Raw genomic sequence first — 16241 nt, forward strand, 5'->3', positions numbered from 1 at the left:
AGTGTCTATTTTAAACTTCTCCTGGGCTGTAACACAGAAAAATGATTTTAAGACTCTCTCTCTCTCTCTCTCTCTCTCTCTCTCTCCCCCTCCCTCCCTCTCTCTTGCTCTTTCATGCTATTTTACTAAAATAATTAACAACCATTATCATTTTTCTTCTAGGATTCTTGTTTTGTTTTGTTTTTCTTAAATGCTATATTTTTTGAGCTCACAATTTTAATCCTACATACCTAGGTTTATGTTTTGTTCTTATCAGTTCTATTTTTTATTCAGCTCTAGAGTTGTTTTTTTTTTTTTTTTTTTATAAACACCTATAACATTGCAATGGAGATTCACCTGCAAAAAGCTACAAGGTCTTTGCTTTTGTGTTATGTATGTTTTGTGTTGTCTGTCTATATATGTGCATACATTCATATATCATGTACATGATACTAAAATTGGCCTATAATGAGCACTCGTGAATTAAAATTTTAAAAATGGATCCAAGTACCTTTAATTCACATGGTTTAGAAGGTTCAGTTTACATTGGGTACACAGATGACAATGTAAAGGTATGAATTCATTATTTCTAGAATTTTTTCTTCAACAAGGAAGAGGTAAATGCTGTCCAATACACTTGTCTGGTACCTTAATTCTTACAGTTAAAAAGTAAATTATATTTGACATATATGGGATTAATCTTCATAAATGTGTTTGTTGAAAACATCTGATTAATTTACAAAGTTTAAATGCTGTTAAATATAACAAAATACTGTTAACTTCTTGAAATTCATGGGGTGATATACTTGAACCTTGTTTGGGTTTTCATAAATTGGTGAATGAGGGTCTAAATGAGTGCTAAGAAGTTCTGTGTGGCACTTTTCAACAAGTTTGTGTGTAACTAAGTTGGTTATATGTGTGTGAGACAATCAGTTAAAGCTATTTAAGGTTTTTCCCTAAGGCCAAATACTAATGTACTGATAAAAAGAAAAGCTTAATCCATAAGTTAAACTGATAAGGATTTTTTAAAAAACATTAATTTACTCTTAACATTGTGTCTGTTCAGTTTTATTCCTTAGAGCAATTAGTCTTAAAAATTAGGGTACAATTATGGTTAAACAGCAACTATTAGAGTACTATGCTACATTACAGAGGCTAAATTTTCCTTTAAAAGCTAAACATGGTCAATATAAAAACATTAGTATGGCATACTAAATGGGTTCATATCTTCCAGATATACCAGTCTTTAATGCAGAAAATTTAAAAGAACATTTTTATTAAGTTGCTGTTCTCCAAACTAAACTTGTCTGTAATGGTAACTTTAAACTTATAGGAATAATGAATTTTATTGGGGATTTATTTATATCATTTAATGTTCTGTAAATGAACCTGAGCCTTATGTTACCTTCTACACTGGAATAAATATGTAAATGTATTTCTAAAAGATAATGAGAGACTGATCTATTTAAAGATTAATACCATGAAACATGAAAATATTTTGCCACTTTTCCACACAAAAGGTTAAAAGCTCTTTCAGTCTTTCTTTGATTCATGTTTTAAAAATGTTATATTGTGTTTATTGTGCTAACTGATGTTCATATAGAAGTAAAAATGTATGTAAACTTTGTAAAATGACATTTAAGAAAGAAGCAAAGATCAGTTTCAGAATTAGAACACTTTGCCTAAGACTTGTGAAGAGCCTCACCTTACTTGAGATAAGGCTTTATCTCCCACCTCACTGCATATTTGAATAGCTCCAAAGTAGGCCAGACTCCAGCTCATTTAAAGTTGTATTCAAAAGATTTATTTTTGTTGTGATCTCAAATAGGGAATATAATGTATAACTCAGTCAAAAATTCAAGATAACTGTTATGCAAGCTGAATATATATTTACTCTTGCTAATTTCATTTTGTAAAACTGTTACCTGTTAATGTTTTGCAAAGGTACTGCTTCAAGAATACACAACCTAGGTTAACTTGAGATAATGAGCCATCACCTACAGGACAGATAATATATAATGGTAATTCCAGTACTAATACAGACCCCAATCAAATAAAAGGGTAAATGACATTATAGACATTAAAGTTAAAGCCCAGTACTCTTACTTTAAGATTGGTGAGACTGCCTTACCAGATGTTTAAGATCAAGTTTAAGATCAAGATTAACACAAAAGGACCAAGAAAACCAGTATTTGGCTCTTGCCCTCTGTGTCAGCCTGAAACCAGGGAATGGAAGAGCTTCTCTAAGGAGCTTTGCAACTCTGGGTCACATGACCTCCCAATCAGGGAGATTAATGAGAGCACTGGAAAACAGAAAGTCAATCAGTGCACCTGCTGCAAAGAGGGGGTCATTGGAGAAGGGAGACATCCCTGATGCCTCCAAGGGAAGCCACCACATCAAGGAGACCCTACCTAGCAGATGGCATTAAAAGAGTTAAGAAGCTGCTCTTCAGTTCCCTAAGAGCGACCACTGTGGGAATTCAGCTGGCGCTTAACACAGATAGAAACAAGGTTGATTTGACCAGATTGATCTTGAACACCTAGCAAAAACAATTACAACCAGAATACAGTTATAACTGGATTTAAAAAGAAAGACAATTATTGTTTTATTGAAACTTAAGATGTACATTTGTGTCAGTCTCACAACCCTGATGGTCCCAAATTCTGAGGTTTCCACCCCCGCTTTGGGAGACACATAGTTATCTTATCCCTGCCTACCAAAATTACTCCTCAGACTGACACTTTACCCCACAACCAAAGCCTACCCATTCCAATAACAGCACACACCAGATGTAAGAACGTCCCACTCCCCTAAAATTATTCCCTTACTCATAGGGCTAAAACATCCACCAGAATTAACACAGAAGCAGCAGGGTTAGAACCTCTATTCACTATAAAAATAGCACAGGTTATTGCAGATATCCAACAGGTCACTGATTTGGTACTGACTTCATGAATTCAGTTGGACTCCCTGACATCTGTCATCCTACAACCAATCAAGGAAAAATGCTTTCTATGTAAACCAATCAGGAATGATGAAAGACAAGGTTAAACAGCTCTATGAAATATGAAAAATAAGTCTGTCTCAGGAGACTTTTCAAATCTCAAACAGTGATTTTCAACATAATAAATTTAAAATGCTACCCTACCCATCTTAGTATTTCCTTTCTTAAGGTGTCCTATCTCACAGCAGGTTTTATTGTCTGGACTTATTCAAGTACAATATGATGCCTCACAAAACATATGTTATGTTAAATGTGAAAACTGTATGTTACAACAATGTGCTAATCAGACTATATGATAGAGTTCAGGACAAATTGTTATGTTTCCCAAAAGGCCAGTAGCCACCTGGCTCCCTGTAGAAGTGCTAAGTGTTTTATCTGCAGACTGTCTTGGCTGGGATAATCGTCTCTGCATCGACTGCAATGGTGGCATTGCACCAGCAGGCACCACAACTCATTTCCTTCAACAATTTCAAAAATTTTACTGAGACCTGACAAATTCAAGTACATATTTATCAGGGCTTGATCCTTTTCATAATCCCTCTTTGGATGTATTAAAATTACAATCTCAGGTTCTGGTCATTGCCCATGTAAAAGCGTTTATTCTTAATAATGAAGACGTTTGGGACAGTTTAGCTTGAAGGAATTTTTTTCTCTGAATCCTTTTAAATACTTTTCTACACATATAGCTGGATTACTAGTTATAACTATACTGTTAATTTTATTTCTGTTCTTATTTTGCATAATTTGTCAAGCAGGATGGAAACAAAGCACAAGGAAACTAAATTCCAAGGCTAATCAAGCCTGCTAAGCTCCAAATAACCCACACTCCTAGGATTATGAAAAGTACTCCCTATATCTGAGTAGGGTCCATGGCCCTGACTAAGGACAACAGGATCCCAACTGCATTACCCTTACTTAGCATTACTGCATTACTCCCTTAGTATTAGCAAATCAATTAACCATCACCTTTCTTATAATCACCTGATTTCACTGTACTTATAATAACATTTCCCCTGTCTATTCTTAATCCTGTATAGGAACAATTTCTTAATAAGTTCACCTGCTTGGCCCCAGCTGCCTCCTGGAACATGTGGACGCCATTCTCTTGCTCACCTCCTGACCCACTGAGACCACAAAGAGGAACTCCACCTAGGATGACCTCAATGCTCCTCCCCACACACCCCTCCCTGACAGGATCTCCATGCTCTATTCCAGAACTTTGAAAGGAGAGTGCCCCCACTTCACCCCTTCTCAGCTCAAAGCAGCCAGATCTGACTCAGTGCCCCAATTCTCTCTCCCCTTTCAGAGTCTGGAATGAAGGGTTATGGAAAATAATATTCCTAAAAGACAACTCCCCAAGAAAAATGGAGGGACAATGTAGCTCAGAAGGAGAGAGAGGAAATTGGCCAAACAAAAACCTCATGCTTTCCTAATAACAATGGGCTCTAAACTAAATTAACCCTAAGTGGAGGCACAGCAAATATTGAAACTCTGGGAAACAATGGATCCCAGAATAAGAACAACGAGTTTCAACCTCTTCACAACCACCCTCCTAAGTTAAAGTTTTAACCTGTACAACTAGCCCCTGACAGTCAAAACTGCATGTACCCTTCTTTGCCCCTGTGGCAGATTCCCTACAGTCTCCTCAAATCCAAGTCACCTCCTTAGCCAATGTAGCTCCCAAAATAGGGGAGCCATTGACTTACTAACAGCAGAGAAGGGAGGTACTTGTCCTGTAAATCAGCTCTTTATGAGCCATTATAGTCCCTCCCCAAAGTTCCAGCCTAAACCCTTCTTCACCCTGTTCAACTTGAAGAAACCAGAACAAATGATGCCTCTTATCATTATAAGACAAAGGCTGGAACGTTAGGTCTTTAGACAAAAGGAACTCCATTTTGAAAATCAGTACCTTCCCACCCAGGCATGACCTTCCCAGTAGACCCACCCCAAAAGAGTCCCTAACTACCAAAACCGCAGCAAAGATGTCAAATAACAGTCACAGGGCCAGACCTGTTATTTTTTAACTACATCATTGTCATGACTACATAGTTAGAAGTTTTTTCCCTGCAGCCTGCTGCTCCTTGCAGAGGGGCAGCCTGACAAACTCTCTCAATCAACCTTTGCTCGAACACAGAACTGTGTCTCCTGTGGATATTTGCACCAACTACACTAAAATTAACCATATATCCTTGATGGGCTATAAGGACAAAAAGAACAAAACTGAAATGTCCACATTTATTTAGTGACATTTATTTTTGAAACTTTTCACATATATCCTGGCATAAAACAAATTAAGTAATTACATGAAGAGAGATTTGCAGTGCAAGAGACATGTTTAAACTTAATAATATTAACTTGAAGATATTAATATATATTACTTACTTTGAAATACATAAAACATTTCCATCTTTACTTGTTCTTTTTTGTTGTTGTTGTTTGTTTTGGTGGTGCTGGAACCAAACCCAGGGCCTCACAGTACAGGCAAGTGCTCTACTACTGAGCTACATCCCCAGCCCCCAATATTTCCATTCCCACGCATTTCCAGGGTCCAGAAACAATGGACAAGGGTCCAGGAACAGGGTAGCACTGAGGACCTGGAACCCTGGGACTTTAATTCTACAGTGCCATTGGTTAATGAAGTCTTCTTGGAAATAGTGGGTTTCAGGTCTCTGGCAGGAAACCACTGGTAATTCTGAGATATCTTGTTCTGGCAGAAAGCAAGAAACCAAAAACAATGGCATTATGTCAAAAGGACACAATGATCTTGAAGGGGTACTTACTAGTCAAAGTCTGAGTAGTTAAAACATCAAAAAGAATAATAAATAAAAGTCAAGGTGAGAGATCCTGCAGTGATAGGAATGTTCTATATCGTGACATAAGCAATGTGGATATTCTTGAGGTACTGAACTATAGTTTTTCAAGATGTTACCATTGGGGAAACTGGATAAAGGATACACAGCTCTTTCTGTATTATTTCTTTTAACTACATAGCAATGCACAATATTTAACTCAAAATAAGAACTTTAAAAAGAATAACTTGGGGTAGAGTCAATATATAATAATTCATGAGTTCAATATGGTATTCACAAAATCGAATCTCCCTGCTTAACAAGTTAATTTGATGTTACTGGAGGTGACTATCACACCAACTTCTTATAGAGAAAGAATTAAGGATGCATACTGCCATTCTAGAAGGGTAATCAAATAGCTGTAGTTCATAAGAGAAAGTTCTTCCTTATGTAAGAATAATAATTATAAAGAAAATGATAGAATTGGGGAAGTCACCATTTTGTCAATGGTTTGGAATAACTGATTTAGGATACAATCACCAATGCATGCTAAAATTAATAAATAAGTAGAAGTGTTACACGTTTTGAGCCTTCTGGGAAACTGAGGCAGCATGAAGGCACTCCCTTCAAATCCTGATTCTTGAATCAAGTCAGAAATATTTCAGACATGTTACCCAAGCAACAGGCATGACTTTATTAGAATGGGTAGGAAAGGAAAGGGGACTCTCTTCTCAAGGGAGAGAGTAGGGCCTTTCCTGCCCTCCAGTTTTATTGGAGGTCCCAGAGAAGCTTCCAGAAAGCCCCGTTCAGGTTCACCTCTTGACTTCTGACTAATAGGAAAATGCATCATACTTTCAAGCCCCAGCTGCCATGATCACTCTAGGTCACTTTGACCCCTGCTGACCAGTTCTAATTAGAACCTGTTCTTACAGACTTTATGGTTAAGAAGAATTATCTTTATCTCTCTGGAGTTCCAGGATCTGCTCTGTGAAAAGATCACAAAAGTCTCCCACTCCACCCCCAAGGTAACTTGTGTTCTTATCATCAGCATTTTAGCATTTATGACCTGAGTTTCTCTTACAATAACAGGTAGTTTGCTGAGGAATGTGACATATCCTACTCACTTAAGTCAGGCAGGGCTGCAAGTAAATTACTTCTTAGAGAAGAATATGGAAGTCAGCATAGGGGTCCATTTTATAGAATTATTCCTCTAACCTCATGTTCCTATCACTCACATCTGTCTGTCCACTATCGAAAGGATCATGGGATTGATTATGCACACCAAAGTATTATTTCATAGTCAACCCAACAGTCACAAGGGGAAAACAACGGTGGAAAAGGCAGAGACTACTTGCCCATTTTCTAACGAAAATGAGGAACAAAGAATCACCTACATTCTTGCCCCAAATGTCTAACTGGAATTGAACCCAGCCTTTAGATCTCATTTTGCAGTATGCAGGGAACACAATTTATCACTTCAGAACAATCAGAAAAGTCAAGAATACAGGACATTTATAAAACAACTGTCCTGTTATCTTCAAAAAGTCATGAAAAAAAAAAAGGTGGGGTAATGCTTGAGATTTAAATAGAATTAAGAAACATTAAACTCAGATGCAATGCCTGGTGCCTTATTGCATCTTGGTTAGGCAAATCTGACATCTGAATACAGATGAGAGGATATGAGTGGATGTGCAGAATTATGACTAATGTTGGATGTGCTAATATGGAATCATGGTTGTATAGAAAACAATGTTCTTTTTAGAGCTGAATACTGAGGGATGTATAAGTCAGTGGTCATCATGTCTGTAACATATTTGAAAATAATTTTACTCTAAAACACCCTAGATAAAACAAAATAACTTTTTTTAAACCTAGGTGATAGATACTTGGGTGTTTATATTCTCTCCTGTTTTCTGTATGTTTGAAAATGTATTCATTGCCTCTCTCCTATTCCATTATTTTGTCTCTCTTTTTGGAACAAATACACCTTAATATTTGTTAGAAATGTTTTCAACTATATGCAACAGAAAAGCTAAGTATAATGACTTACATAAACCCGGGAACGTATGTTTTGGTACTAAAGATGCCCTTGGCCTTTCTCTCATTACCATAACATGTTAGTGCATGCAGCCATGGAGCAAGGTCAAATCAGACCCACTGTGGAAGGAGATGGAAGCACCAATGAACTTCCCCTTGTGTCTCTCTGGCAAGGAACCTGGCTATCCACTATCTCTGACTAAATGCAAGACTAGGGGAAAAAAGATGTCAGGGTTTGTGCCTCTTTGGCACAGGCAGGCAGAGGCGGTCAGTCCTTTCTCTGTGCCAGACCTTTGTTGTCTCGCTTATTTTAACTATCTTTCAGCCTTTCTCTTACATTTTCCATCATTTTACTTCTCTGCTGAATTCCTGGAAATTTAGTAAGATCTCTTTTCATTTCAATTTATTTTTTAGTTTTGTCTAACCTACTTTTTAAAAATATATTTCTAGGTTTTTCATTTCAGCGAAAATTTTCTATTTTCTATTTCTAGAAGTCTATTTGCTGGTATTCTTTTTTTATTGTTTTCTATGCCTTCTTTCATCTCTTATTAGTTATTTTTGTGCAGAGGAAGACGTCTTTTCTCATTCTGATTTCCATGAAGACAGGGAGATGGGGTATCTTTCACCCATTATGTTCCTGGCCCTTCTTTCCTTGCAGAAATACAGAGAAATTCATTTGCTTTCAATTCCTTGGGAGAGCCTGCCAGAATGCTTGACTTGTTGCTGCCCCTTTTCCTCTTGGAAACAAGCTTCCCACAGCGCTAAGCATTCTCTGCAATGCTTTCCCATCACATGCCATAGCACATTGGCATGTGGGTAACATCTGCCTAATCCAGTTCAGTATTAGGAAACACTAACTGCAGATAGGAACCACATCCTGCAATTCAGCACATGCAATGCTTTGTTCCAAGTGGTACTAGCCTCTATCACTTTGAATACTTGTTTTTTTTTCCAGAATGTAGATGAGGAACACTTCGAAAACCTATATCCCTATTATTTTGCTATTATATAGATTTCATGTATTCATATATTCTATAGTTACATATTTTCTCCATATGCCTCACATGTATATCCTGCTATTATGTTCCTGAAGAACTAAGGCTCCTCTTTCTGCATTACTGACTCTCTGGCTTCCTCCCTTGCTTTTACTCATTTCTCACTGTCAACTTATCCAATCAAAGCTTTCTTTTTCTATTGTCATCTGTGAAGTTTGGGTAATTGAAGTGTCTTCAGATCCAGAATGACCCTATGAATGTTTCTGTCAGGTGTCTGATAGTACTTGTGTGGGTCCAATTTTTATGCAAATTTTATATCCCTAGGTCTTCCCCATGATGCTATTAATACCTGAATTCTGTTGTAGAGCACAGGACAGGATTTGGTTTCTGACTTTATTTTTCCACTCAGAACCACTACAATCAAACTTGTTTGTGGTATCACATGGTAGTTTAAAAGATTCTCTACTGTGAGGGCTGCAGACTTTCCAAGGTTCTGGTTCCATGGAGAGGCCTCAGGGTTCCCTCTTTTTTTCAGGTCTTTTGCCTCTGATTCTATTCATCATGAAGGCTAATCTCCAACTAGTAGAATTAGCACACTATTAAGACTGGAGACTCATCTCTGCCTTCTTTCCTCCTGGGAATAAGATTCCTACAGGGTGAGGTGTTCTCTGCCTGGAACACATTTTATCTGCAATACATATTATCTAGGATGTTTGTGTGTACATGCTTACACTGAAATTTTGTTGTATATTCCATTTTATGCTATCTTGTCAGGTTTTGATATCAGTACTATGGTCATATTCTATAAAATAAGTTTGAAAATATCTCCAATTCAGTGATGCTCTGAGATAAGCAACCTATTATTAACCCCAATTAAGGTCTGCCTCACAGCCTCCAGTTCTCAAACAGGTGCAGTCCAAGGTTCTCATCTTGAGAAAGGGGAGGCAGGATAAACAGAGTACCATATCTGATCATGCTAATATTTTAACCCTACTATGGTATTGTGCTCCATATTTTTTAAGGCAAGAGGGTTATCTGATATTTAAAAATATCGTTATCTAGTGAAGTTAACATTTTTTTTGAGGAAGCAATGATTATTGCTTACTTTTCTTTCAATTCCAATTCACATTTTCTATAAAAATCAAGCTGAGATCTTCAAATTTATCAAAATAGTGTAGATAGACTATTTCTCTATAATTAACTTCTTCAAATCAGTTTTTTATCCTTCTTGATTTTGTAATTTTCATTTTATACTGATTTTTATGCATCCTTGAGAATACTTTATTCTTTCCTTCATGTACTACATTTACTCTCCATTCTTACCCCCTCATTTGGAATTTACTGAGTTTGGTTTAATTTATACTACCAGTTACCTTTCCAGTTTCATACTCGAAATTATGTTGTTCTACTTTTTCAATTGTAAAATTTTAAAGTTATTGTTGACTTCCTTCTAAAATATTAACACGCTTTTACTTTTCCCTACCACTTTCAACTCCCAGTCATTAATTACAGTTTATATATCTTCAATCTTCACAATTTTTTGGACATTTGCTTTACAATTACCGAATACTTCTAATTGACAGTTTTTAACTGGTATTTAACAGGACATTCTTTTTATAATGTCTGTCTTTTTAATTCCATGTTTTTCACCTTTATGAATTGATCCCTTTGCTCAGCTGGAGTAGGCTTTTGGTGTAGGTTATGCACGTGGGGTTTCTGAAGCACTATTTCTTGTATCCCAGAATCCGGTGCTCACTACTTAATGTCTATACCTACTAATTGCCTTATTTATTACATTGTTAGGAAGGAAAGCCTGGGAAAAGATGTCTTGGGCAGGGCCACAGCTATGGCCACTATAGAATTTTCTCAGAGAACTGTGGCTGTCCACGTTCTAGTTGGCAAAGATTCCAGGTTCTTAGGTATTTATTCATACTGACAGGAACAGAGATCTACTTTTTTGAACGCAACTCTTTAATAATACATCTAGCTCTTCCTACTGTATCTGACACACAGCAGGCACTCAATAAATGCTTATTAAATGACATGAAAAACATCATTTCTTCCTTGAACAAATTCAACATATACCCATGACACTACATTCCACCATTCCTACTGTGGCTATAATTTTTTTTTTTTTTCTTTTGTACCAGGGATTGAACCCAGAGGCACTTAACCACTACAGCCACATCCCCAGCCCTTTTTATTTTGAGACAAGATCTTACACTAAGTTGCTTAGAGCCTTGCTAAATGGCTGAGGCTGGCTTTGAACTTGCAATTCTCCTGCCTCACCCTTGTAAGCTGCTAGTTACAGGCAAGGACCATGCCCGGCCTGGTCATAATTATTATAGTCTCATTCTTCCATAAATTCCTTTACATTTTTTGTTCCTTTCTTAACAGAGATCTGATCTTATCATGAACCACTCTTTTTTAAAAAAATTATCAATGGCTCTCTAATGTCACACTCTTTAGAAAATTTCAAGAATTTCTAGCTTTGTCTCATTTTACAAACTGTCCAGTTGAGATTGGTCCCTGAACAGGCCCTCACATTCATACTGCCATAATTTTCCAATCCTACTCCTTGTACTTTTGAGCATCCTTTCTTGTTTATATACTTCATAAAATCTCATACCTGAAATATTCAAGTCACTTCCTGACTCCCTGACCCCACAGCATGAATTATTCCCCTACTCTGTATGGAGAGTATTTTAAACATAATTTAGCACATTAATCACAGTTCAGTTGTTTGCCTCCTTTCAGACTAAGAATTTCTTAGAACAGGATAATTGTTCATATTTTCATACCAAACAATAATGTTTGGTACTTACTGGTACCAAGTATTTTAGCAACTTATGGTGTTCAAAAAGTCTAAATTAAATTTCTAATACTAGACAACATCCCTGTCTACACTAAATTGGAAACCCAATCACAGTTTTTCCCCTAGGAAATATGTTGACTTAGAAATAAATCTGTCCCCAGAGAACTGCCCAGTTCATTTAATTCTGTATTCACTTCAGTGTTCTGGAGCCCAGTAACCAAATCCCACCTCAACACCATTGCTAAAAACAGTTTCTCTTCTCACAAAATAGGAAGTTTGCACAGAGTTCAGGCTGGGGCTACACAAAATTAAGTTCCAATAATACTGGCTCCAATAGTTAGTATAAGTTAATATTTAACCTCCAAGTCTCAAATTCACACATTTTAAAATGTGTTATCAACTTTGCTAATTTGTTTTGCTTTATTGCAAGCTGATAAAGTACTTAGTACAATGTGGTCATAGGTATTTTTAATTACAACTTGTGTCATGCAACTGGCCTTGACACTTAATATTTTGTGAGTTAATGCAGTTGTGACTTGCCACTTGCAAATAGAACAGGAGAGTATTCACAATTCAAATACATAGAGTATGGGGCTCTCTGTAATTAAAGGTAAAATCTAAATCTTAAAAATTATTTTATGCATTTTACAAATTTATTCAAATTAAATATTTTACCTTAATTGTTCTAGGTTTATTTTTATCATAGGAAGTTTGCTGGCATTCTTTTCAGAAAGATGTCAAGAGGTAATGGTACTTGCATGATCAGACTTCATTTTATTTCCATTTCTTCTCTACTATATACTTTTTGTAAACATACCCACCAAGCTGTGCCTGACACATATCAAATAAGTTTCCTTCTATTAATGGTCATTAACTTGAATCTGAAATTAATTATAAACTGTTACTTCCCAGTCTCAACACACATCAACAGATAAACCAATACAATGAAAACCAGGCATCAGAGTTTTCTCTAGATATTTAATGAATGCAGATGCAGTGTGGCCATATTCCATGAGATGTGATTACTAGTAGGGAAGTTGCAGCCCTACTGAATCAAACAGAAGTATTACGAGACAGCTAAAAGCTTTATATAGGTGTGTTTGTTCTTAATTTCTATAATGTAGACAGTTGATAAATAAGGTTGTTTCTTGTGTTTTTTCTACTTTAGGTGATTATATACTTTAAATACAGATGAGACACACAAATTTTTTTTTACTGGTTTGAGTTCTAAGTATTCTTTTTACTATAGACCTCCCCTGCTGCAATTTAGATGAGAAGACCCAGCCTTTGGTATAAATAACTTATATCCATGACAATATTTAAAGGATACCATTAGTGTTCACTGTCGACATTTGTGTAGTTGTTTGGTAAGGGGGTTGCCAGAGCCTCTTTACTCTCAGTAAGTGCTCTGGGCTGATGGATAAACACACTAAATTTAACACCTTGGTTGTTTGCAGCCCTAACAAAACCACTGTTGGCAGTCATTGTGATGGCTTTTAGGGTGTCTCCTGTCCCAAAAATTGTTAACGAACGGCTATTAATTTTTGAACTTGCCACTAGTCTCAAGGCACGCTCAGAAGGCTGGTCTGGTACCACGTTAATTCGCTTAATGAGCATAGTGGCTCTCTCTCTCTCCCCAGGTCCTCCTAAAGTATCTAGAATAGACTGAAAATCCTTGACAGCAGATTCACAAGCAAACAACTCCTTGTCCTTCATGAATGCCTCCAGCTGAGGTAGAACCTGCTCTTTCCTCTCTTGCTCTGCTTGTTCTGTGAGCACTTTTTCTTTGAAGATAAAGCGGCAGCCTCCATAGCTGAGGGCAGATACATATGTGATTAAAGTAGTAATGTCCAGATTTACTCTTTTACACACATCGACCTTAATCTCTGTTGGAAATGCAACACTTGCTAGTATATTTTGCCGGTCTACTCTGGTCACCTGCAGAAGTTCCGGGCCCTCATCATCGGATTCACTCTCACTTAGTTGGAGCTCCTCAGGGTGATCTAACAGAGAGTTGACTGCTACTATGTCTCCTCTCACAGATATGCCCATTTCTTTCAGTTTCTCTGCCATGGGGCTTGAGACACTGTTGTAAAATGCAAAGATGATGTGAGGGTTGCTATACTGCACTGGCTGCTGGAGACTGGCCTGGAGAAAGTCTTCAGCCTGCTCAATGATGCTTTTGTCCCCATACTGGCCCCTGCCCAGCCAGATGTTATGCAGTGCTTCAGCCTTCCGGCCAATGGCTTTCACCCAAGTATGACCACCATTTGCAACTACATCCACTACCAGCGTCTGCTTTTCTCCCAAGGTATCTGTGTAACCAAAGACATGGAGAACACTAACAACTTCTTCCAGATTTTCTGCTGATTCCACAATAGCTCTCAGATGTGTTAGATTTGTGCTTTGCAAATGGGATTCTTTAATAGCTACTTTCCCAGCTTCTACTTTCTGTAAGAATTTTAATTCTGCCTTCAATTTGCTGCACAGCTTTGCGCCACCTTCTATACCACCTTTTCTTGATCTTGAAAGTGATTCTGCTCTCTTAATCAGTTCCTTGGCTATGGCGATTCGTTCACAGAGCATGGAGTGTGCAGACATGCTGACAGCATTATTCCTTTCCTATGAAAAAGACAACAAGACAAATTTGAATACTCACCCAAAATTATAAGGATTGAAAACTTCAGTCTAGGAAAGTTTATGGAGACTGAGACTATGACTCTGGGCTTTTGTATGTCTGATTTTGGAGTAAGTCCTCTGTTAGCTAAGGAAAGCTATATTTCAGAACTCTTCCTCATGTGTGTTGGATTCTGATACACTTTTGACTTTCATTTCCTCAGAAGGTCATAGAGTTTGCAGCATGTCCTAGGTCAGGATTAAATGCAGGAGTCAATATGCTATATAACATATTCCCTTATCTCTTATCACCAGACTTACTGTTTAGTTGCTGAGAAATTTTAATGCAAGACTCAAAACGCCCAGATAAAATGCTTAAAATAAAAATATCCATAGAGACAACTTGGCTAACAAACTGTCCAAAGGAAGCGTCTGTCTCCTAAACTAGTCTCTCTCATCTTTTCCTCCTTCAGGAGTTGGTGTACTTTAACCAGCTACATCCTGATTTCCCTGGGGACACAGGGTACTTACGTCAAGAAATCAAGACTGCCCTACGTCTGCATATGATGTCAAATCAGAATACTTTAAAAAAGACCTGGGGCGACCACCAATTTGCCTCCCACTCCCACATCAAAGGAAGGAAAAGCACAAGGATAACTGAAGTCTAAGGAGAACCCCGCAGCGGCCAGGCGGGCCAGAAGAGTGCAGGGCCTTCCGGGTGGGTTTCGGCCCCCGGGCCCAGCGCGTCCTTCTGCGCAGATGGGTCCCGCCCGGCAGGGTCCGGGCTCAAACAGGCCCCTGCGGTCGCCAGAGCTCTGAGGCCAGGCGCGGAGAGTGCACAACCGTGCCCCTCCCGCCAGGACGGCCCAGCCCAGCCCCCTCTGGCCTCAGAAGCCGAGTCCCGCTCCCTTCCTCTCTCCCCACCTCCCTCCCGGGTTCCTCACCAGCAGCGCCCTGGATCGCGAGCGCGAGCAGGCGGGCGCGGGCACGCGGAGACCGGGACCCGCTGGGAAACCTCACCCAGCAGCCCCCACCTCACTCAGCGCCCGGGCCGCTCCGCCCGCGTGAGCCCCACCGCCTCCGGCGCCTCCCGCGTCACGTGGTTCCGGGCCGGGTGATGCCGAAGCCGCGATTCCCAGGCGGCAGCGCGGCCTCTCGAGCTTGACCGACGCCAGCGCGGCGGCCATGTTTGTTGAGGGCACTGGCTTCTTTTCATAGCCCTAAAGGAGGAGGCGCCTGGAAGGGTGCACTCACTGGGTCCCGAGAGCAGCAGCGTGGCGGTGGGGGATTCATTCCCAGTGGGTGCGGACGCTTTTATCCCACCTGATCTCAGGTGTTTTTCTGGCCCATTTTAGCAGAAGAAACGCTGGAGAGGCTTATCAAAAGACAGACTCCACACCATCCTGAGCTCTCCACAGAAAGTATGTTGTCATAGACATACTAGAGGGTAAATAACTGGGTGGCTTTTGAGGGCCTAGGATATTTAGACAAGTATTCAAAGTCATCCACATTATATTTGACAAAGTAAAACTAATTTTAAATATTAAAAATTTCCAGTTAAAACTAATCCCATGTATCCTGCGTCTTCTCCAAGCTCTACTTAACCCTTTAAGTCCCAAGTTTTCACTTGTGAGCATAATACTCAAATATTATTTAAAAGTTACCATGAGTCATATATTTGATATTCAGTTTTTTACAGGTGTTCCACTTATGGGACGATGGGACAAAATGGGTTAAATGACCAAAAAGTAAAAGGGAATAAATCCACAAAGACAAAAAGGAGAGAGGGAATTGCTGCAGACAAGATACACTACTAACACATTTTTTAGGAGATAGAAGTAATAACTTATTTATGTTTACTGTATGGTAAGCAGCATTCTAAATATTTTACACATATTATTTATTTGGTTTTCTTACCCTAAAAAGAAATGTAGTATACAGATAAGTGAGCCACAAGAGGTTACTTAAATCCAGGAAACCTTTCTGCAGATGGAGAAAGCTGCCT

The 16241-nt window shown here is 38.5% G+C and overlaps 1 protein-coding gene across 1 annotated transcript; it reads right to left on the reverse strand.

The window, feature by feature from the left end:
• Window positions 1–12578: 12578 nt before the first annotated feature.
• On the reverse strand, window positions 12579–15340 carry C8H7orf25 (chromosome 8 C7orf25 homolog). Its single transcript, XM_047559884.1, has 2 exons — window positions 15181–15340; window positions 12579–14242 (listed from the first exon to the last, which is right to left on the reverse strand). Exon 2 carries the CDS (start codon window positions 14219–14221, stop codon window positions 12953–12955), a length of 1269 nt encoding a protein of 422 aa, XP_047415840.1. The 5' UTR covers window positions 14222–14242; window positions 15181–15340; the 3' UTR covers window positions 12579–12952.
• Between the last annotated feature and the right edge of the window lie 901 nt (window positions 15341–16241).

The sequence above is a fragment of the Sciurus carolinensis genome, chromosome 8, assembly GCF_902686445.1.
Source record: "Sciurus carolinensis chromosome 8, mSciCar1.2, whole genome shotgun sequence".
NCBI classification, from domain to species: domain Eukaryota; kingdom Metazoa; phylum Chordata; class Mammalia; order Rodentia; family Sciuridae; genus Sciurus; species Sciurus carolinensis.